The sequence below is a fragment of the Mauremys mutica genome, chromosome 4 (assembly GCF_020497125.1).
Source record: "Mauremys mutica isolate MM-2020 ecotype Southern chromosome 4, ASM2049712v1, whole genome shotgun sequence".
Taxonomy (NCBI): Eukaryota; Metazoa; Chordata; order Testudines; family Geoemydidae; genus Mauremys; species Mauremys mutica.
Genome location: NC_059075.1, coordinates 63,813,934 through 63,836,550, shown reverse-complemented (window position 1 = coordinate 63,836,550; position 22,617 = coordinate 63,813,934). Strand labels below are relative to the sequence as shown.

General features: G+C 46.2%; 1 protein-coding gene across 3 annotated transcripts in view; it reads left to right on the top strand.

The window, feature by feature from the left end:
- The window catches only part of TTBK2 (tau tubulin kinase 2), a 211,876-nt gene that overhangs the window by 134,860 nt on the left and 54,399 nt on the right, over window positions 1-22,617 (top strand). For 2 of the 3 annotated variants that reach the window (XM_045014242.1, XM_045014241.1), the window contains exons 7-9: window positions 5,472-5,537; window positions 7,050-7,142; window positions 8,814-8,939. In XM_045014242.1, the coding sequence (XP_044870177.1) occupies window positions 5,472-5,537; window positions 7,050-7,142; window positions 8,814-8,939 (285 nt within the window). Of the gene's footprint in view, window positions 1-5,471; window positions 5,538-7,049; window positions 7,143-8,813; window positions 8,940-9,332; window positions 9,376-22,617 lie in introns of those variants that run through there. The other variant, XM_045014243.1, reaches the window with a different exon arrangement.

The window sequence follows — 22,617 nt, the reverse complement described above, 5'->3', positions numbered from 1 at the left end:
AATCAGTCTGGAGATAACGAGGTTAGTTCAGTCAGGGAGGATGAGGCCCTCTTCTAGCAGTTGAGGTGTGAACACCAAGGAAGGAGAAACTGCTTTTGTAGTTGGCTAGCCATTCACAGTCTTTGTTTAATCCTGAGCTGACCCCTGGCAGCAAGGGACCAGCAGCTAAGCAGATCAAGAGGAGATTTAAACTTAAGACTCCTTATAAGAAATGGAAAGGGAGGTGGATTTTTTTTGCTGTTTTTAAAATTAAATAGGCAGCTAGTATTGCTTTTAAAATTATTATGAAGAACAAGTTTAAGCTTTGTTGTAATGTGCGTTGTTTGCCTGGATTGCTCAAGCCCTGAATGCTTGTGTAGGAGGAACTCTTTGAGTTGGCTTCTTAAATATCTTCATGGTGTTTCACATCTGATACTCCTTGACGAAACATAGGAGTCTTGTCTTATAACAGGCTTATTCAAAGTGATACAAGCTACAAAAGTGAGAAGAATTTTGCCATTTTCATAATGTAATAAAAATACTGTAGTGATCAATAATAATTAATAGTGTGTAATAAGCATGTCATAAAAACAAATTTTATATTTTCAAGATCATTGCTTTTATAATTTATACTCAGGTAAAGGAGAAAATACCTAGAAATATTCATTTTTAGGAAGGGGTTTGCAAGACTTAACATTTTATTGAAAGGGGTTCACAGGTTGTTAAAGTTTGGGAACCACTGCTCTAGAATTCAATCTAGATAGATACAGTCTGCAAAGTCCCAAGTGAAAAAGCTGCCGTGCACTGATGAGGTCTCATAAAGGCCTCTCCTCCTATGGAAAAAGACACAGATGTGATCCATTTTAATCAGAAAGCTCGGCTGCTTCTGAAGCAGATTTCTTCCAGATTTGAATCTGGAAGATAAAATTGTGGATCCTGCTTCTGGGAACCCAATCCTTTCTGGCATCCTGTAAGCATTCTGAAGTATTGTCTAAGCCTTAATTTGGAAGTACCAGTTTTAAAAAAAATAACTAGTCATTTTATAGTGGCTGCGTAATAATCTATGTCCTTTACATGTGGAGAATCCTGAGTTGCTGGTAGATGAACCAGTATTGGACACATCCATAAGCTTCACAGTTGGTGGTAGAGGGGGGTTTCTTTGAAAACTTCAGTCAAGTGGATGGTTTGAGAACTTATCTTTTATTACATAAAGCTTTTTGATATGCATCAAGAATTCTGATACAGCAGTTTCAGAAGCTTAGTAAATGCCCAGAGGGCAGGAAATCCCATTTTCAACTGGCCCAACTAACTCTACCTCCAAAACAATCAATAGTTTTGTGAGTGATGCAACTTAGAGTATAATTAAAATAGGTGTTTTAACATTCAGTAAGCAGCTGGTATAGTGAGAAGTTCCCTTCTTTATATGATACGATAAAAAAGACTAACTTCTTTTGTCCTGGTATAGATCTTACATACAACAGAGCAATGGATTCAATAGAGCGTGGAAAAGCTTGCGCTTTAAAATTTGAATCAAAACTCTAAAGGAACTATTTTGTGTTCAATCTCCCTGCCCGAAGTAAAAAAAAAAAAAGGGAAATGATTTGGTTGTGTGCTAGTTATCTAGTGAAAATGAAGGTCATTACTCTAAGAAGATGGGTCCCTGTCCTGTCCAGTCACCATGTGTATTTCATTATCCTCATGAAAAGATAAATATTTCAGTTGGTAATAGTAAATATGTTCCTGACCTTATTTAGGCTATGTCTACACTACATCTTATGTTGGCATAACTTAGGTTCCTTAGGGGGGTGAATAAGTCACCCCTCAAGTGATATAAGTTACACTGACATAAGCGCCAATGTGGACAGCGCTATGTCAGCAAGAGAGCTTCTCCCGCAGACATAGCTTCTGCCACTCATGGGGGTTGGAGTAGTTAAACCAATGGGAGAGCTCTCCTGTCAGTTTAAAGTGGCTACATTAGAGAGCTTACAGCAGCGCATCTGCATCAATGCAGCTACATGGCTGTAAAGTCTCTAGTGCAGCTGTGCTTTTAGATTCTAACTGGAGATTCTGAAGTCAGTAGTGCATTGGATTTCACCTTCTTGGTTCCTGCGCTGTTGGGATTTACAGGTTGCATCTCTGCTCATACTGAGGACACTAAAGTATTGGCATTTTAGGGATATGATATATATCAGCATCCCTGCAAAAAAGTGCTACCATTCAGCCTATTTACATCCTTGTGGAAATTTACCTAAATTATAGCAGTCTTAGAAACAGCTGTAAGATAAGAAGGTCTCTTGGATGACTGATTTGTTTATCATTAGGACTGCTGGGCTAAAAAAACCATTTTTTTTTTAAAATGGGAGCTGAGATTTTCCTGAAATCTTACAGAAAGACCCTACTTAAATTTACACTATAGCATGGAATTTCGGCAGCATGAAATTATGTGGCCCTCTTACTGAGGGTAAAATCTAAGCCCAATGGCATACCAGCTCTCAGAGAGTCCTGGCTGGGTGTTAGATGAAGAAGAGCATGCATAACATCCAACCACTGACATATCTGTTATAAAGACTTGATAGAAGGGGCTAACTCATGACACCTCCCTTATGGGGTAGCAAGGGACATATAAGACTCAAACATAAGTACTCTGAACTTCAGCAATTCTGAGGATCCACTGGCCTGATAGGGATCCATATCTAATATGTGGAGCTGCTTGGAGGAAACCTCATATATGATCATAATTAATGACAATTTGCACTTACATAGTGCCTTTGATCCAAGGATATGCAGGAACTTTGACCCCACAGTTCTTGTGCAGACAGAAAATCCTTTGAAGTTAATGGGATTCAATAAGTCAATGCTGGGACTACAGGATTTGGACCCACAAAGATTGGCTATACTCCACCGCTTTTGAGAGAAGTTGTTAAAGATTATTATTCCCATTTGACAGAAAGGTTAAACCAAAGCACAGAGAAGTGAAGTGATTTGCCCAAGGTGATGCAGAGAATGAGTGGAAGAGTCAGGCTTATAGAACCCCCCTGTAATCACTGGACCACGCTTCCTTTCCCAGGGGTTTTATACTTGTACCTTTATTTATAGACCTCTACCTCGATATAACGTGACCCAATATAACACGAATTTGGATATAACATGGTAAAGCAGTGCTTCGGGGGGCCGGGGCTGCACACTCCGGTGGATCAAAGCAAGTTCAATATAACGCGGTTCCACCTATAATGTGGTAAGATTTTTTGGCTCCTGAGGACAGCGTTATATCAAGGTAGAGGTGTACAAGTTAAAGATTCATTATAAAAAAAACTATAAGATGGTTTACACTGTAAAGCTAATTTGGCTGAAATTTAAACTAAATTTTCTAGCAGACCTAACCACAAAATTACTTCCAAGTGTCATTTAAAGGTTGTTTGTGAGAGTGCAAAAAACCCCCAGTCTATTTACAGTAGACTCAAAGACCCTGTCTACATTTACAAATTTTTGCAAAAGATTTCCCACCTTTACTAATCCTGGTTCAGCTCCACTATTGCTTAGATGGGCCACTGGTTACTGTGGGCATATTTTTTTAAACACTGATATGGAATCCTACTTGAGAGCAGATCTAATCAATGTGGTGTTACAAACAATGACAGTAGTTGCTTGCCTGCCGAGGTGAGGGCTCCCAACGTTGCTCGCAATGGTGGACGTGAACTAATGATAGCCATGTTGGGTAATTAAATTTTTTTTTCCTGATTACGGTAATAATTTTATATTGTGGTGGTCTCCAAATGTGTATAAATAGAAACTTTTCATCGTATTATTTTTGAAAAATCTAAAAACTTGCATGGGTTCCCAGGCAAGTAGAGTGCACCCTCACTCCCTCTCAGATCAAGTGAGAACTGGTGTAGGTTATACAAGTCTCTTGCATTAATTTTTAGAGTAAACAAAAAGAAGAAAGAGAGAGATGCTGCCAGTTACAGTGCCAAGGATGGCCACTTTAGGGCTACGGTTGCTTGGTTCTGCCAAGTTTAAATGACCAGCACCAGAAAGGCACACTGGAAAAAGTTCCCGTAAAAGAGTAGCCTGTTCTGTGGAGAGATAGTAGGGACCAGGAAGCTGCCAAAGAAGGTGCTTCTGGCCCTGTGGAAAAAGGTTGATTTGGTATTGTGCTTACTGGCTTACAACATCTGATGCAGCAAATGCATTTCTTTCTTCAGCTATATTTTGCCTTTTGTTAGCCTAATGAGGTGCTCAGTACGTGCTATTTATTTCTCAGCCCACAGCCTTGAGACTTTTATATGGGTTCTCCCTCTTGGAATTTCTGAAATCATTGACCTCTTGATCTGAAAAATAATTGTGATGGTAAAAATAATTTTAACAAATGCCTAATTGTCCCTAGCTGTTCTCTGATGTAAGATAGCTGGGACCTAGCAGTATCTTCAGATTGTTCAAAGATACTTGTATGCTTCTGTTCCTTTCATAGTTTAAACTTCAGACTTCCTGAGATTTAGAACCAAGCCTCAGTGGAGAAAGATATTAGTAAACCCACTGTTGGGGACTTTAACCCCGACAGCAAAATTCGTTGTCTGTTCACAGAGAGACAGGCAACACCAGCAAGGTCCGATCAAAAGCCCTTTATTGACAAGTGCACGCATCAACAAAGGGCCGCTCGTCTCCAGTGAGAACCAGCAGCACTTTTCAGCTTAGTATTAGCCTATATAGACAGTTTTATTACGTCATACATCACTCACTTGAGCAAAACCCACCCCCCTTTGTTTAACAACTTAAAACTAGACACTTTTAATATACACACATGCCTAGACTTTATGTCTACAACTTTAGATTATTAATTATGTCTTAACAACACCCAAAAGTTAGAAATACAGGGGAGTTTTTAAACAAACCTATAACTCAACCAAAAAGTTAGAATCTGAACCGTGGGATGCTAGAGTTTCTTATCAGCTCTTCAAACACTGTCCTTAGCACAGCTAATGGTATGCCAGCAATGCAATCCCTGGTTTATCTCAGGCTTATCTCACGTTTTCCAGGGCTCTGTAAAACAATGCTGCTTCTCAGTACTTTTCCACTCTGGGATTACCCAGAAACCTCTTTTAGCCTGACTTTAGTCAGGTTGGCATAACTGTTTTGCCTGCTATATTTTCATTCAGGCCTAACACCACCATGCATCTTGTTTTTCCTAAGAGGCCTTTCTGTGAGGATTTGACACTCTTCAAAACAAAAGCTAACCTAGGTGGAGGATAACTTTCCCCTGGGGCTAACCCATATGTGGATATGCGGCACGCCATCTTGTCATGTCCATTTGAGCCCCCAATGAATCTCTTGCAGTAATATTGTACTAGAAAGTAGACAGAGGATCTAAATGACATTTGCCTTTGCTCCATCTTCTGTGCTGTAGTAGGTTTTACATGTTGCTGTGTGTAATCAGGAGGTTTATCTTCTGTAATACTGAAAAATCTTCGATTTTTGTCTCTGTGCTTCTTTGATAGCCACGAGCTGTTGCGGGTTTTCGAGGAACAGTACGATATGCATCAATCAATGCACACAGAAACAGAGTGAGTATCTGTGCTTACATCACACCTGTCTGAGTTTTCTAGTAATTAAAAACACTGTCAATTGTGTGTATAGTACTGTATAAATCTTGCTTCATTTTCTGTGTCCCTCTGTCATTATTATATAGAAAGATGTTAGACTGTGGGAAATATTTAGGAAAGAATAGATCACTTTTACATTATTGTAGATAATTTAATGTCTTATCTTCATAATGGTGTTCTGGTTGCAGAAATCATAATAGTTGTTTTAATTATTACCATCTCTGTTTTAATCATACCACAAGAGAGTATAACAGGGAAGACGAAATTATCAGGTGATATATTTACAGTATATTCCACTTATCATGATCTCAGGGCATTAGAGAATTTTGGACAAGCTACTATTGCCAGTGTGATGACATTTCACTTCACGGTAAAATGATTTACATCCCTGTAATCATATGTTAACATGCTTCCTCTTCTAATTTTTTCTGTGCTTTTTATTCTTCCATCTCAAGTGATGAGAAAAGGAGAGAGTGTTTACCTATTTGCAGTATTATAGGGATCTGTTTTGCAATTTTTCTTCTAATCAGTTTTATTGGGAATATACAATAGTTGAAGTCTCTGGAGCAGGTGTGGGCAAATGTTTTGGCCCGAGGGCCACATCTGGGTATGGAAATTGTATGGCAGGCCATTAATGCTCATGAAATTGGGGTTGGGGTACAGAAGGGGGTAAGAACTCTGGCTGGGGGTGCAGGCTCTGGGGTAGGGCCAGAAATGATGAATTCGGGCACGGGAAGGGGCTCCGGTCTGGGGTAAGGGGGTTGGGCTCGGGGGGGGGGCGGAACTGAGGGCTTCAGCTGGGGGTGTGGGCTCTGGGGTGGGGCTGGGGATGAGGGGCTTGGGGTGTAGGAGGGTGCTCCAGGCTGGGACCGAGGGGTTTGGAGGGTGGGAGGGGGATGAAGGCTGGGGCAGGGAGTGAGGTGTGGGAGGTGTTTCAGGGGTGCAGGCTCCGGGCGGTGCTTACCTCAAGCGGCTCCCGGAAGCAGCGGCATGTACCCCCTCTCGCTCCTATGCGGAAGTGTGGCCAGGTGGTTCTGCTGCGTGCTGCCCCGTCCACAGGCACTGCCCCTGCAGCTCCCATTGGCTGCGGTTCCTGGTCAATGAGAGCTGCAGGGATAGCGCTTGGGGTGGGGACAGCGTGCGGAGTGGAGGCCCCTGGCTGCCCCTACGCGTAGGAGCCAGAAGGGGGAAATGCTGCTGCTTCTGGAAGCCATGCAGAGCGGCTCCCGAATCTGCTTCCCAGCTGGAGCACTGGAGCATGGCAAGCCCCAGACCCCATTCCCCAACAGGAGCTCGAGGTCCAGATTAAAATGGCTGGCCGGCCAGATGCAGCCCCTGGGCGGTAGTTTGCCCACCCCTGCTCTAGAGCAATATAGGATCTAGCAAAGCCCATTAGCTCTGGTTGCATAGTAGTAAGGTAAAGTACAGCAGTTATGAGGAGTAACAAAATTCCATCCTTTTTCTTTTTCACAGGAAATGGGAAGGCATGATGACCTCTGGTCCCTGTTTTACATGTTAGTAGAATTTGTGGTTGGACAGCTGCCTTGGAGAAAAATAAAAGACAAGGTAAAATCTAGAAATAAGTGTCTTAGATGGGCATTGCACATAAACACCTTCATGAAAAATCTGCTCAAGAATCATTGGTTCATAAAATTCTAATGTTATATTTTAGAGCAGTTTCTAGTGATTTCCCCCTCTCACTTCACAGTGCTAATGTCATGGCATAAAGTGCTGTGGAGTGTTACAAATGGTCTTAGTTTGCAAGGGAATGTAGACAGAGCTTACAATTTTTACAGATTCATTATAGAGGGCAAATATAAATGTACATACATTAATTCATGGCCCTATTTTGAAACCAGAGCTTTTTGCCTTCACAAACCTTTTGTACAAAATTTCATAGTTTGACATTTCATCTTGGAAACAGACATTCAGTATTTGCTGTTAGACAAAGTTAGCCCAGTAGATCTGTGGTCATGCTGTTGGGCAGATGTCTTATGGGAGGTATGCAAAGAAAACGCAACCTCTTATGGCCTGTGTCCACTACTTGTTTCTACCTATTTTGAAAGTATAGCATAATCAAAAGCACTTTCTGATTAACTTAGCTATTTTGGTAGATGAAGATGGGCCACACAAAGGACTGCTCCTGTTCTTCTGACTTTGGAAACCACAGACTAATTGATATTGGACTAAATAAAAATACTAAAAAAAGTCTACTCTGAGGAGTAATTATGTATCAGAAGTGAACTGAAGTAGATGACATAATAGAACTTTTAAATCTCTGTCTATGATTCTAGTAGAGTTGTAATGCCCAATTATAATCAGTGGTGTCAAACAGCAACAAAACACAGACACACACAATTAGACGCCTCACTTAATGTTGTAGTTATGTTCCTGAAAAATGCAACTTAAAGTGAAACGATGTTAAACTACTCCAATTTTCCCATAAGATTTAGTGTAAATGAGGGTTAGGTTCCAAGGAAATTTTTGAGGGGCAGAAAAAAGGCATTATATATTGTACAGTACTGTACTGTGGGAGGTGCCCCTGGCTTACCCCACACAGGCACGGACACTAGGAAGCACCTTGCGCAGCAGCAGCGGCAGCTTCCCCCCCAGAAGAACAGGTGCCAACTTTGCCGGGGGATGCTCCAGGCCCATCTCTTCCTGTCCCCACTCCACTCCAGGCCCACCACTTCCAACCCCCACTCCACCTCCTCTCCAGAGCACGCCACTTCCCTGCTCCTCCCCCATCCTCCCAGAAAGTCCTAAGCGACGCCAAACAGCTGTTTGGTGGCGGGGGAAGCTGTGGGAGGGAGGAGAAGGAGGCAAAGACGAGGAACTTGTGCAATGCTCCCTTGTAAAGTCTCTGCTCTTCCAGAGAATCTTACAAGCAGAGGACAGAGCAGGCAGCCAAACCACGTTATAAGGGAGCATTGCACAACTTTAAACGAGCATGTTCCCTAATGGAGCAGTGACGTAACTTTGAAACAATGTTAAGTGGGAGGATATTAAGTGAGGAGTTACTGTATTGAGTTGGAGGTATAAAGGACATTTTACATTGGTGCTAAAGGCAGTGACAGGATCTCTGGCCCTGCTATAACCTAAAGGATTAATCTCCTTTTCGTACACCCTTCAACTCTGACCAAAAATATTGCACTTGATGCCTGTGATGTATGATGTGAATATTCTGCAGTTGGGAATGGTGGTGTGCTAAAGCTTTTTTGTGCTAACTGTTCCTAGGAGCAAGTGGGCTCCATAAAAGAGAGGTATGACCACAAGCTCATGTTGAAACATCTCCCCCAAGAATTCAACATCTTTCTAGATCACATCTCCAATTTAGATTACTGTACAAAACCTGATTACCAGGTAAGTGTTTTTACTTTTTTGTATTTCTAATTTTTAAATAATATTGTTTTGCCTTATTTTATCATAATTATCCTTCCTTTGATCTGATCCTGTGTCCATGACAATAATGATTATGGACTGTCCCACTGTAGAGCTATTTTAATGGCCATAAGGTACTTTGGTGAAGTTTGGCAGTTTGATACTAAGATAGTTTGAAGGCTACAGCGTTGATCTGTTGGATGACCTGCAATAGGCCACTGTATCAGTAATCTAGTTTTTGTGAAGGTGGGGTAGAGCCAGGGTGCCATGTGGAGAGCCATATTTTATCTACAACGGTGATGTGAGAGGTTCCCTGCAGACAGAGGTCTGCATACTGTTTTAATCTCTTTTGGCCAATTCTAGGTGGGCTTTGAACTCCTCCTAAATGCAGTACAGGTGTTCAGCTAAGTTGGATGCTGTAAGTATGTGGGAGACTTGTGGCATGGACAGGTGGAGGAAACCGTAGTTGGTGTAAAAAGGACTCTGGTGGGTTGATCTGTGGTTGGAGTAATTGTACACAAATTTGGCAAAAGAGAGAAGCGAAACCCAGTCATTCTGGTGGTAACTGATAAAGCAACAGAAGTATTACTCAAGAATTTGGTTCACTCATTCCGTCTGTCCATCAGTCTTGGAGTGATAAGATGAGGAGACACGTAGCTCCACATTCAGGAATGTCACGGGGTGCACCACTCACTGCTGGACTGGTGCCTCCTTCTGGTACTCTGGGGATTAGCTTGAGGCCAACGCTCCCCCGTCCGCCATTTGCACACCATCACTCTGTCCATCTGCAGCTCCTCTCGCAGCCTCAGGAACCATAACGTCCTCTTCATGGCTCAGCCCTCTGGCTGTATCACTATCCATGTTCCCCGCTTGTGGGGAAGATTAACTCCTCAGTAGTCGTAGGCAGTCCTCTTGCTCACTTCCTCTGTGCCATTTGCCAGTGCCTGGTAGGGGAACCAAGGCCCACCCTCTTCTCCAGGTCCCAGACCAGGGACTCTCAGCTCAGCAGCCTGGGCCTTCTCTCTCTGCTCTCACTGCTCTATCCCAGGGCTTCTTCCTATCACTGGTTCCCCTATTCTTCCTGGGCCTACCAGTTCCCAAAGCCTCCTCCCTCTTCCCAGGGAGTGACTGCAGTCTCAGCTCACTCCTCCCTTTCTCCTAGGAATGTCTGCCTTTTCCCAGCCACCTCTTCTCCTCTCAGCTCCTGGGCTTTATAGGCCCTGCTTATTTCTGCCCAGCTGAGCCTCCTTAATCAGCCACCTAATGGGTTAATTGGCCCATCTGGCCTGCATTAGACCCTGCAGGGTGTGTGTACATTAGTCACCCCATCACAAGAAGCTTGAATAACTCTTTCCAGAAATATGAAATGAACTGTGATCCTTGATCAGATGTTATGTTAGTTGACCATAGAGTTGAAAGACATAGATGAAAAACAGTTGGGATATATGACGGAATGCACCCCGGCATCCAAACCCTACACACTAGGTGACCAGTGTTTGACCGGAATGCCCGGTCAAAAAGGGACCCTGGTGGCACTGGTCAGGCCATTTAAAAAAAATCCGGTCAGCAGCGCAACAGGGCTAAGGCAGGCTCCCTGCCTGCCATGGCTTGGCATGGCTCCAGGAAGCAGCGGCATGTCCCTCTTCCGGCTCCTATGCATAGGGACAGCCAGGGGTCTCCGCTGGCTGTTTTTGAGGAGTCTAAATTGGGAGCTACAGCAGCAAAGTATTGTGAGGCACCCCAGGTTTCAAGGCAAAGGTGACATAGCCCCTCATTGGTCTTGATTGCACCCTGGAATGGCATAGGCTGTTACCTCCACAGAGAGAATTTGAAGTCATGGCACGAAATGTGACATTTTTGTAAGTAGGTCGACAACAACTAGCAGGGTCGAGTGGCAATGGGAATTGGGAAAGTCAGTGATAAAGTTCATGGAGATGGACAATCAGGGTTGAGACAGAGTTGGCAGAGGAATCAAAGCACCTAAGAGGTTTGGTATAGGGAGTCTTTGTTCAAGCGCTCACGTCACAGGAGTTAATGTAGGACTCAATGAACAAACGCAGTTTTGGCCACCAGAAATTTCAAGAGACCAGTCTCAATATTTTCAAGTGACTGAAATGGACAGCAAGGGGAGAATCATGGCATAGCCAAGGCATCACTAGGCATGGTTGACTGTTTGGAATATAAATCTGGTCTTTAAACAAAAGGTTCATTTTCTTGACTGAGAATTTCGAGTCAGGAGCTAGGTCCTTACCGGTCAACATAAATTTCACCACAAATGGATCGAAGAGTAGGAGGGAGTTCCCAAGTTACTGTATTGTTTATCACCATGTTGGTGAAATGGCAGGTTTTCCGGATTGTGACTGCTTCTAGAATCCCATCTCCTTTCTCCCAGTACTTACTCTTATGAGGCAACTTGTTGGGTTTACCATTCCTGGCACTTGGGCAATAGTCATGGTGAAGTCAAACGTGGAGGAAAAAAAGGGGTCAACAGATCTGATATTGTTTGAGAGTTTTTGCTGTTCTCAGGTTTCTAGGTTCTTGTAATTCGCATATGCCTGCAGTGTGGTATAAAGGTGATGAAGCCATTCTTCAAAAGCAGGCTTTATGGCCAGAAGTTCTTTGTCACATATCTTATAGTTTTTCTCAATGGGAGTCAGTTTCCGGGAATAAAATGCAGTGATAGATCCTGTGCTGCTTTACAAAACTGCTCTGATCACATAGTTGGAAGTGTCTGCTTCAACAACAAAGGGTTTTGCCAGGTCTGGATGTACCAAGATGGGCACTGATGTAAACATTTCCTTTAATTGATTGAAGGCAATTGGAGTTTTGTCACTGACCTGAGTGGGAGCAGAATTGAGTCCCTGGTTCCTTCATAGGTTTAAAGTGGAGGACAATAAGTGTGACTACAATAATTGTACTCTGTTGTAAATTTCCATATTTTGTTCTATGGCAATAGAAGAGACCAACCCCTTCTTCCCACCCCCTCCACACACTTTCTCCACCCTTTATCTAGGATGTGGGAAAACTATCAAGATCTAATTAAGCGTCAGTAAACCCCTTCCTGCTGGCCTTTCAAATAGACTTGTTTGATTTGTAGATAATGATATTCCATGTACTGGCTGGGTCATACACTGCAGAGAATGAATCTGAATAAGTGCCTTATATTAACTAATTCTGGAATTACAACTTCCAGAAGACTACAGATAAGAATATTTATCATCACCATTAAATTATGTTTGGGCATGTGAAACTAATTAGCTTTCCTCTGGAAACATTTTCTTTCATACCGTTCCATATTCATACGTGTGCAGTTCCCAAGTAGAGACTATTTATGTGTAACATCAGTAAATTGTGCATTGGTTCTCTTGTTTTCACAGAGCATATTCAGACAAATCAAAGCCGACCTGATTAGATGGCCACTAATGTATCACTGTTTATTCTAAGAAGGAAGAAAACAGCAGCAACTGAAGCTCTGTTATTGCATCTGTTTATCAGTTTATTCTGTTATATTTATCTTATACCTTTGCTGTGTCTGTCTCTAGGAGACCAATGCCATCAACATTTTTCTGTGGAGTTTTGTCTGGGAAATATGTTTCTTTCTCACTGCAGCCTTTTAGCTATTATTTACAGTAAAACTGTTTCTTCTGCTGGAAACCAACTTCCTTTATCTGCCATCGAGATTGCTGATCAAGCTGCATAACGTAATGCCAGCTGCTTTTTTAATTCCTATTGATTACTTGGCTTGCTAACATTAACAGATAAATCAAGATCTAGGATTTTAAATAAGAACTGGAAATATCAAGTGATATCAAGTTCCTCATTCGCCAGTGCATCTTTCTTTCTTTCTGTCTTTCTTTCTGTGTAGGTCTGCTGTATGTACACCACCCCCACCTTTCTTTATATGGCCCACCATGTTGTAGACACGGAAACTCAATAAGAGATTAAAGTGATACATTTATAGATTTTTACCTCTTCCAAGGCAAAGCCATGACAGTCCTGTAGACTAATGTTGTTTGATTATTCATAGAATTTTTACAGCTACAGTGCAACCTTCCCTACACCACCCTGCCCATGTGCCATAACTATGAACTGGATGGCCATACCTTTGGGGTAAGAGAGTATTGTACTTTCCATGCCCATTCAATACCTGGATTACCTGAATTAGTGTCAGTTGTAAAAGTACGTTTGGTGATGCAGATTTGTGTCCTGGTTCTTTGTTGTTGTTTATTTATAGAATCACAGAAATGTAGAACTGGAAGGAATCTCAAGAGGTTACCTAGTCCTTCCCCCCCATGCTGAGACAGGAACCAGTATACCTAGACCATCCCTAACAGGTGTTTGCCTAAGTTGTTCTTAAAAACCTTTGATGGACATTGCACAAACTCTCTTGGTAACCAGTTCCAGTACTTAACCATCCTTATTGTTAGAAAGCTTTTCGTGATATCTAACCTAAATCTTCCTTGCTGCAGATTAAGCTGATTGTTTCTTGTTTAATGGACATGGAGGACAATTGATCACCATTCTCTTTATAACAGCCCTTAATATATTTGAAGATTGTTATCAGTCTTCTTTTTTCAAGTTTTTTTTAACCTTTCCTCTGAGGTCAGGATTTTTAAACGTTTGATCATTTTTATTGCTCTCCTCTGGACTTGCTTCAGTTTGATCACATCGTTTTTAAAGTGTCATACCCAAAACTGTACACTGTACTCCAACTGAATCCTCACAGCTGCCGAGTACAGTGAAACAATTATCTCCAATTTCTTACATTCGACACCCCTGTTAATGCAGCAAAGAGTCCTGTGGCACCTTATAGACTAACAGATGTATTGGAGCATGAGCTTTCATGGGTGAATACCCACTTCGTAGGATGCATTCACCCACGAAAGCTCATGCTCCAATACGTCTGTTAGTCTATAAGGTGCCACGGGACTCTTTGCCGCTTTTACAGATCCAGACTAACACGGCTACCCCTCTGATACTTGACTCCTGTTAATACACCCCAGAATTATATTAGATATTTTTGCAACTGCATAACATTGTTGACTCATATTCAATTCGTGATCCGCTATAGCCCGCAGATCCTTTTCACCAGTCTACTGTCTAGTCATTTATTCCCCATGTTGTAGTTGTGCATTTGGTTTTTTTTAAAGGATATTAACCCTGTTAGAGAAGGAAATTAGGTTGGTTTGGCATGATTTGTTCTTGACAAATCCATATTGGCTATTACTTATAACCCTGTTATCCTTTAGGTGCTTACCAACAGATTGTATAATAATTTGTATTGAAGTGTGTCTGACTGATCTATAATTCCCTGGTGCCTCTTTGTTCCCAATTTTAAAGATAGGTACTATATTTGCCCGTCTCCATTCCTGTAGGATCTCATTCATCCTCCGTGAGTTCTCAAAGATAATTGCTAATTGTTCCAAGATTGATTCAGCTAGTTCCTTAACTATCCTAGCATAAATTTCATCAGATCTTGCCAGCTTGAATAACTTATCTAAATATTCTTTAAACTGATCTTTCCCTATTCTGGCTTGTTGTTAATATTAATTGTGGAAGCATTTTGCCGCCATTAAACTTTTTAGTGAAGACTGAAGCAAAAAAGGCATTAAACAGTTCAGCCTTCCTGGTGTCATCCATTATTAGCTGTCCTTCCCCATTAAGTGGACTTACATTTCCCTTTGTCGTTTTCTTGCTTTTCGTGTATGTATATAACCTCTTTTTATTGCCTTTTATGTCCCCTATTTAATGAAGGGCATAACGAGTGGGGTCCCTCAGGGATCAGTTCTGGGTCGGGTTCTGTTCAATATCTTCATCAATGATTTAGATAATGGCATAGAGAGTACACTTATAAAGTTTACGGATGATACTAAGCTGGGAGGGGTGCAAGTGCTTTGGCGGTTAGTATTAAAATTCAAAATGATCTGGACAAACTGGAGAAATGGTCTGAAGTAAATAGAATGAAATTCAATAAGGACAAATGCAAAGTACTCCACTTAGGAAGGAACAATCAGTTGCACGCATACAAAATGGGAAATGACTTCCTAGGAAGGAGTACTGTGGAAAGCGATCTGGGGGTCATAGTGGATCACAAGCTAAATATGAGTCAACAGTGTAACGCTGTTGCAAAAAACCCACATCATTCTGGGATGTATTAGCAATAGTATTATAAGCAAGACACAAGAAGTAATTCTTCCTCTCTACTCCACGCTGATTAGGCCTCAACTGGAGTATTGGGAGTTCTGGACGCCACATTTTAGGAAAGATGTGGACAAATTGGGGAAAGTCCAGAGAACAGCAACAAAAATGATTAAAGGTCTAGAAAACATGACAAGGAGGAGGGAGAAAAATTGTTGTTCTTGACTTCTGAGGATAGGACAAGAAGCAATGGACTTAAATTGCAGCAAGGGCGGTTTAGGTTGAACATTAGGAAAAACTTCCTAACTATCAGAGTGGTTAAGCACTGGAATAAATTGCCTAGGGAGGTTGTGGAATCTTCCTTATTGAGGATTTTTAAAAGCAGGCTGGACAAATGCCTGTCAGGGATAGTCTAGATAATACTTAGTTCTGCCTTGAGTACAGAGGACTGGACTAGATGACCTCTTGAGGTCCCTTCCAGTTCTACGATTCTATAAAGTTAGGATGGTACCCAGAGGGCCCAGTCAGGATTGGGTTCATATTATTAAAGAGCACTGAACAAGCATGTAAATTGACACAGTCCCTGCCTTGTCTAAAAATATCAACAACTTATGATAGGAATGAGAGAGGAACAGCATAAAACTCATTCAATTTGTGCAGTTGTTTGTGTACATATATATGGATTTTTAAAACAATCAGAATAAATATCAGCTATCTCTTAGTGTCCCTCAGTCTTCACCCATCGTTATTTAGTTGATATTGTGTAGGCACTGCAGTAGAAGTGAGTCTTGAGAAGGGCTTTCAAGGGGGAAAGGGAAATGACCTTATGGATTAGTTCAGAGAACATGTAATGTCTAGAGAGTAGCATGAAAGAAAGTAAGATGATGTTTGTGGCAGAAATGAGCAGTAGAGGTTGGCATTGCTAGCTGAGCAATGAAGCAGTGGACAATGCAATAGGACAGAGGTTCTCAAACTTTCTTTGTTGACTGACCCCTTTCAAATGCAGTATTAATCATGGACCCCCAACTGAGAAACTGATTGACAAAAGTATATATGGTCATGTAAACACGTACTGTTAGTAATGCTTTAAGAAAAAGAACATACGAGTATTTATAGATATCAGTGAGATGGATGTGTCTGCTTCTTACTGCAGTCTATCTATCCTTGGTGTGATGGTTGACAAGCAAACTCGTAAATCATTCTCCACTTCCAGTCGGGATCTGAACTTTGTCTTCATAGCTGTCATGGCAGAGAATGATGCTTCACATATATATTTTGTTGGGAACAGTAGCAATGCTTTCATTGCTTCTGTAACTAAGACTGAGTTGTCCAACAGCAGCAACAATTGGCCAAAACTGGCAAGGTGTCATTTCCTGAAACTTAATTTTCAGTATGTGGGCACAGGATATTTTGAAGTATCAGAGGGGTAGCCGTGTTAGTCTGGTTCTGTAGAAGCAGCAAAGAATCCTGTGGCACCTTATAGACTAACAGACGTTTTGCAGCATGAGCTTTCGTGGGTGAATACCCACTTCTTCGGATGCACATGCTGCAAAACGTCTGTTAGTCTATAAGGTGCCACAGGATTCTTTGCTGCTTCTACAGGATATTTTGAGCAGCTCCTGTTCTGTTTTTTCCACTCAAATGGCAAGATCACATATTAAAAGTTGAGAATGGATCCCAAACCCAATCATATTCCTCCATGTTTACATTTTAAAGTAAACAATGAAGTACTCTGCCAAAATTGAAAGATGAGCAACAGTCCTGTCTCTCACACAGTCAGTTGTTATGTTGTTAGTATCCAGAAATTCTTCTTCGAGTGATTGCTCCTATGCATTCCAGTTAGGTGTGCGCGCCGCGCGTGCACGGCTCTTCGGAAGACTTTTACCCTAGCAACACTCGGTGGGTCGGCTGGGCGCCCCCTGGAGTGGCGCCGCTATAGCGCAGGATATATACCCCTGCCGACCCATCCGCTCCTCAGTTCCTTCTTTCCGCCCGTGACGGCCGTTAGAACAGTGGAGCGCAGCTTAGCTGACCTCCACCTCCCTAGCTACTCGTAGTTTCTCTCGTTTAGTGTATAGTTTATAGTTGTAGTTGACTTTATTTGTTTGTAGTATAGGATTTATTTTCAGGAGTTCGGGGTTTATCCCCTTCCCCTCACCCGGTGCCGGGTCCGATGCCCGGTCAACAGGTTTTTACAATGCTCGGCCGGCCACAAGCCATTGCCGACAAGAGATCCTCTCCTAAGTGCCTCGAGGATTCTCAACTGACAGATAAGTGCCGCATTCGCGGGGCCTTTGATCCTAGAACAAAGGGGAGCGGGACTTTCGTCTCAAACAGCTCCTGAGGGAGGCAGCTCTTGCTCCTCCGCTCTCGGCGCCGAGCGCTGGTTAGTCTTCAAGGAGCGCTCCCTCGGCACCGGTTCCCCGGTGCCGCCAAGGCCTCCCGGCACTGGCCCTCGCTGACTCCGACGTCCACTCGGCATGGTTCCCTCTCCTGGAGGATGAAGAGGCACAATATACTTGCTGCGTCCGAGCCGCCTGCTCCGCAGCCGAGCGCTATGCTCAGTCGGATCGCCCAGCACCGATGTCTGCCGTGGCGCCGACAATATCCGCACCATTAACTCCGGCCAGGCAAGAGCCGTCGAGTTCGGTGCCGGAAAGCTCCCCGGTACGGACCGTGGTCGAGCTCGCTATGACGCTGCGTCCGAGCCGCCTGCTCCGCAGCCGAGCGCTATGCTCAGTCGGATCGCCCGGCACCAATGTCTGCCGCGGCGCCGACAATATCCGCACCATTAACTCCGGCCAGGCAAGAGCCGTCGAGTCCGGTGCCGGAAAGCTCCCCAGTACGGACCGTGGTCGAGCTCGCTAAGACGCTGCGTCCGAGCCGCCTGCTCCGCAGCCGAGCGCTACGCTCAGTCGGTTCGCCGGCACCGATGTCTGCCGCGGCACCGACAATATCCGCGCCGTTAACTCCGGCCAGGCAAGAGCTGTCGAGTCCGGTGCTGGAGAGCTCCCCGGTACGGACCGTGGTCGAGCTCGTTATGAAGCTGCATCCGAGCTGCCTGCTCCGCAGCCGAGCGCTACGCTCAGTCGGTTCGCCGGCACTGATGTCTGCCGCGGCATCGACAATATCCGCGCCGTTAACTCTGGCCAGGCAAGAGCTGTTGAGTCCGGTGCTGGAAAGCTCCCCGGTACGAACCGTGGTCGAGCTCGCTTTTCAGCGGCGTCCGAGCGGCCCGCTCCGCAGCCCGAGCGCTCTACTATGTCGGGCTGCCCGGCACCGGTGACTGCTACGGCACCGACAGTATCAGCACCGTAGACTACGGTCTCGCAAGAGCCGTCGAGTCCAACACCTGAATGCTCCCCGGCGCGAGCTGTGGTCGAGCTCACTATTCCCTCCACGCTGGGAACATTTCCTCGGCGAGGGAGTTGATGGCAAGGGCAGAGCCTGCGCTGCTTAACCCCCGACATCGCCAGTGCGGGTTATATGGTCTTTTGGCGAGCCTGTCTTGCTCACGCCACCCTGCGTCGGCACCGCAGAGCGGCACCGTCCCCGATCGCAGTCCCGCAGACGTTCTCGGTCCCGTCACCGATCAAGGTCCCGACACCGCTCGTGGTCTCGGCACCGTTCTCCATTGCGGTACCTTTCGTACTCGCGGCACCGGCCAGCGTCACGTTCGCTGGTCCGGTACATTTGGCATCGATCCCGCTCCCGGCACCGCCCCAGGCACCGAGACTCCCGTACCCACTCCTGAACGTCGAGCCTCGCGCTCTCGGTCGACCGCCCAGCACAGCTCCGGTGGCAGGTCTCGTTCTCGGTACCGGTATGTCTCCCGGTACCGATCCCCGGTGCCGAGTCGAGCGACGTCAGTTAGAGAAGGAGACTCTACCAAAGGCTCTTCAGCTCCTTCAGGGCCACCCAGTCACGCATCAGTGTTGCCACGTGCGGACACTTCATATGCGCAGTACTCTCTTTTCCGATGTGCCCTCCAGAGTCTTCCAGGAGACCTATCAGAGGTCCTTCTAGTCACCATGGGCGTACTGCCACGCCAGAGGCATACCGGTGCTCCCATCTCGCTCCGTTCCGTCGGAGCTCTGGGTGCCAGAGGCGGCAATTAGCCGTCCCCCTGCGACCAGTACGGAGCAAGCCCCGGTTCAGCCACCGGGCTCCCAGATCCCACCGGATCAGGAGGTCGTCCAGGAGTGCGAGCCCACACAGGACCCGCTTGTCCCTGGCCTTTCTTCTTCCTCCTCCCCAGCTGAGGCGGGGGCAGGAAGATACTCCTCGGGCCCTCCTTTGATCGGAATGCAAGTGCATAGCATCATCCAGGGGGTACGAGTACCTAGGTACATCTAACCCCCCCCCCGCTCCCCTGTCGTCCAGTCCCTCAATGGGATGGAACGCCATGGCCAGCAGGCACCAGCTCCTAGATCCTAGGGGGCTAGGCGACTGGTCTTACGGGGCCGTATGATGTACTCGGCGGGGGCCCTGCCACTTTGTGTAGCAAACTAGCAAGCCCTGCTTAGCCGCTCCTACGGGTGGCGGTGGGCGACTTTACAGAGTCAGTTCTTCAGAACTCACGTCAAGAGTTCGATGCCCTCCTGGATCGAAGGAAGAAGCTGGATAGAGCTTCCCTCCAGGCCTAGTTGGATGCAGCTGACTTCGCTGCCACGACCCTGGCCTCGGGTGTGGCCTCGAGGCGCATTTCCTGGCTCCGGTTATCGAGCCTTCCCTCGCAGCTGCTGTCCACTATACAGGACTTGCCCTGCACTGGCAAAGGCCTGTTCTCTGAGAAAGCTGGCCCAAGGCTGCAAAGCCTGAAGGGCAGCAGGGTCACTTCCCGCTCTCTATTAGCATGCACACGCCGGTGCTTAGCGCCGACCTTTCCGTCCCCAGCCTCACCGCTCTTACCCTGCGCCTAGGCAAAGACAAGACTTTGCCAGCAGGCGTCACTTATGCGGTCGTGGGCGTCAATCAGGCCCTCAAGGTTAAGGTCCTTCTAACCATCCTCTCATGAGCGATTCCTCTTGCAACAGGTGCGGACGCTCCTCTTCATCGGAGCTATACAGGAGGTGCCTAGGGACGAAACCTAATCCCCTAGGCGAAGGGAGGTCTCAGACATATCCTAGACCTGCGGGTCCTCAACAAGTTCACGCTGCGGATAGGTTCCGCATGGTTCCCAGGGGGACCGTCATCCCACCCTTGGATCCCGGAGACTGTATGCCGCCCTCGATATGACGGGCGCGTATTTTCATGTCCCCATTTCTCTTCCGCATTGGCTCGTTCGAGGGACCTCCGAGCCCAAGTACCAGTCCTGTGGGCATCGACACGGACCTATTCCGGTGTCTAGGCCTGATCATCAATGGTAAAATCCACTCTGGTTCCCACACAGGGAATAGAATTCATTGGAGCCACCCTGGACTCCAATCTCACCAGAGCCTGCTTACCTCAGCCTTGGTTTCATGCGGTGGTAACAATTGTACAAGGTCTACGGACCTTCCCGACAACTTTGGCTCGCCCAGGCCTAGGTTTCACATGGCTGTCTGCGCGTTTGTTTCCAAACATGCCAGGCTTCGCCTCTGTCCACTCCAATCGTGGCTCACCTTGGTGTACCACCCGGGCAGAGATACCACCCTGGTCGTCTCGGTCCCCCTGAGCATCCTAGGCTCCCTCGACCGAGAGTCAGTGCCCTCCCTGGTGTATCCAGGGATGCTGTTCCATTCACCCCTCGGGGTCCCTCATGACGGACACCCCATCTCTCGGCTGCGTGCTCACCTGGGTCAGCTTCGCACTCACGGCCTTTGGTCGGCCCAAGAGCTGGCCTTACGCATCAGTGTCTGAGAGCTGGGAGCAGTCTGCCTTGTATGCCAGGCTTTTCAGCTGGCGGATCGCCTCAGCAGATCCTTCCGGTCTCACAAGTGGTCGTTCCCTCCGGACGATATCCATTCCGTTTTTCGGAAGTGGGTCTATCCCCGCATAGCCCTCTTCGCTCCCGCGAGAGCGAAAACAGAGAGAAGTCCTCCTCATTCCAAGACCTCTCCCCGGGCTCAGTCTTGGAGAGGTTTCTGATGCCGTGGATGAGCCATCGGCTGTCCAATTTCCACCGTTCCCGCTGGCTTGCAGGGCCCTGCTAAAACTCCGCAGGGGCGGAGCGCACCTGATCATGATTGCTCCAGCGTATCCCAGGCAGCACTGGTACACCAGGTCGCTACCCCTGTCGGTAGCCAACCCTATTTCCCTACCTCTTGGCCCACACCCCATTTCGCGGGATCGCAGCAAGCTTCACCACCCAGACTGGTAATCCCTGCACCTCACAGCAGGGCTGCTGTGTGGCTAAACCGATCCGAATTACATTGTTCTGCCTCGGCTCTACAGGATTCTCCTGGGTGATAGGAAATCCTCCACTCGGTTAACGTATCTCGCAGAGTGGAAGCGTTTCTCCTACTGCTACGAAACGCACAATGTTTCTCCCGCCGAGGTCCCGATCCAGTCTGTCTTGGACTACCTCTGGTCTCAAACAGCAGCACATGGCGCGGCCCTCATTAAGGGCACTCTTGGCAGCCATCTCTCCCTTCCACCCAGCGGGGAGTGGCCGCTCCGTATTCTTCCGCCTTGTGGTTTCTAGATTCCTCAAGGACTTGGAGCGGTATACCTCCCCCCCCCCCGGTTGGCCCCCGCCACAACCTGGGTCTTCAACCTGGTTCTCGCCAGTTTCATGATTGCCCATTCGGGACACTGACGACATGCTCGCTGGCATACCTGTCCTGGAAGACAGTCTTCTTTGTAGCCTTTCCATCGGCCAGATGAGTCTCCGAGCTTCAGGCGCTCGCGATGGACCCACGGTATACTGTCTCTCTCAAGGACAAGTGCAGTTGTGACAGTGTCCGGCCTTCCTCCCTAAAGGTGGTGTCAGCCTCTCATATCATCCAGGATAGCTTCCTTCCGGTCTTCTTTCCGAAGCCACACTCATCGCAAGGAGAGCAACAATTGCCCTCCCTAGACGTCCGTAGGGCGTCCGCAATCTATATCGAGCGGACAAAGCCCTTGCGTAACGCCCCCGAATCTTCATCGTACTGGCATACCGGACGAGGGACATACCTGTCTCCTCCTAGAGGATTTCATCTTCGATGACTGGTGCATCTGCGCCTCCTGTGTTTAGCCCATGTTCCATGGAGCCACCTTACTGCACATTCCACCAGGGCTCAGGCTTCCCTGCTGCCTTCTTGGCCCACATACCCTTTCAGGGGATGTGTCGTGCAGCTAGTACACACCGTTGCCTCATTGGCCCAAGTGTCCAGAGATGATGCAGCCTTTGGCACAGAAGTTTGCATTCTGCAGCATCTAACTCCGACCCCACCGCCTACATAAGGCTTGGGAATACCTAACTGGAATGCATAGGAGCAATCACTCGAAGAAGAAAAGACGGTTACTCACCGTAGTAACTGTTGTTCTTCGAGATGTGTTGCTCCTATCCATTCCAGACCCGCCCTCCTTCCCCACTGTCGGAGTAGCCGGCAAGAAG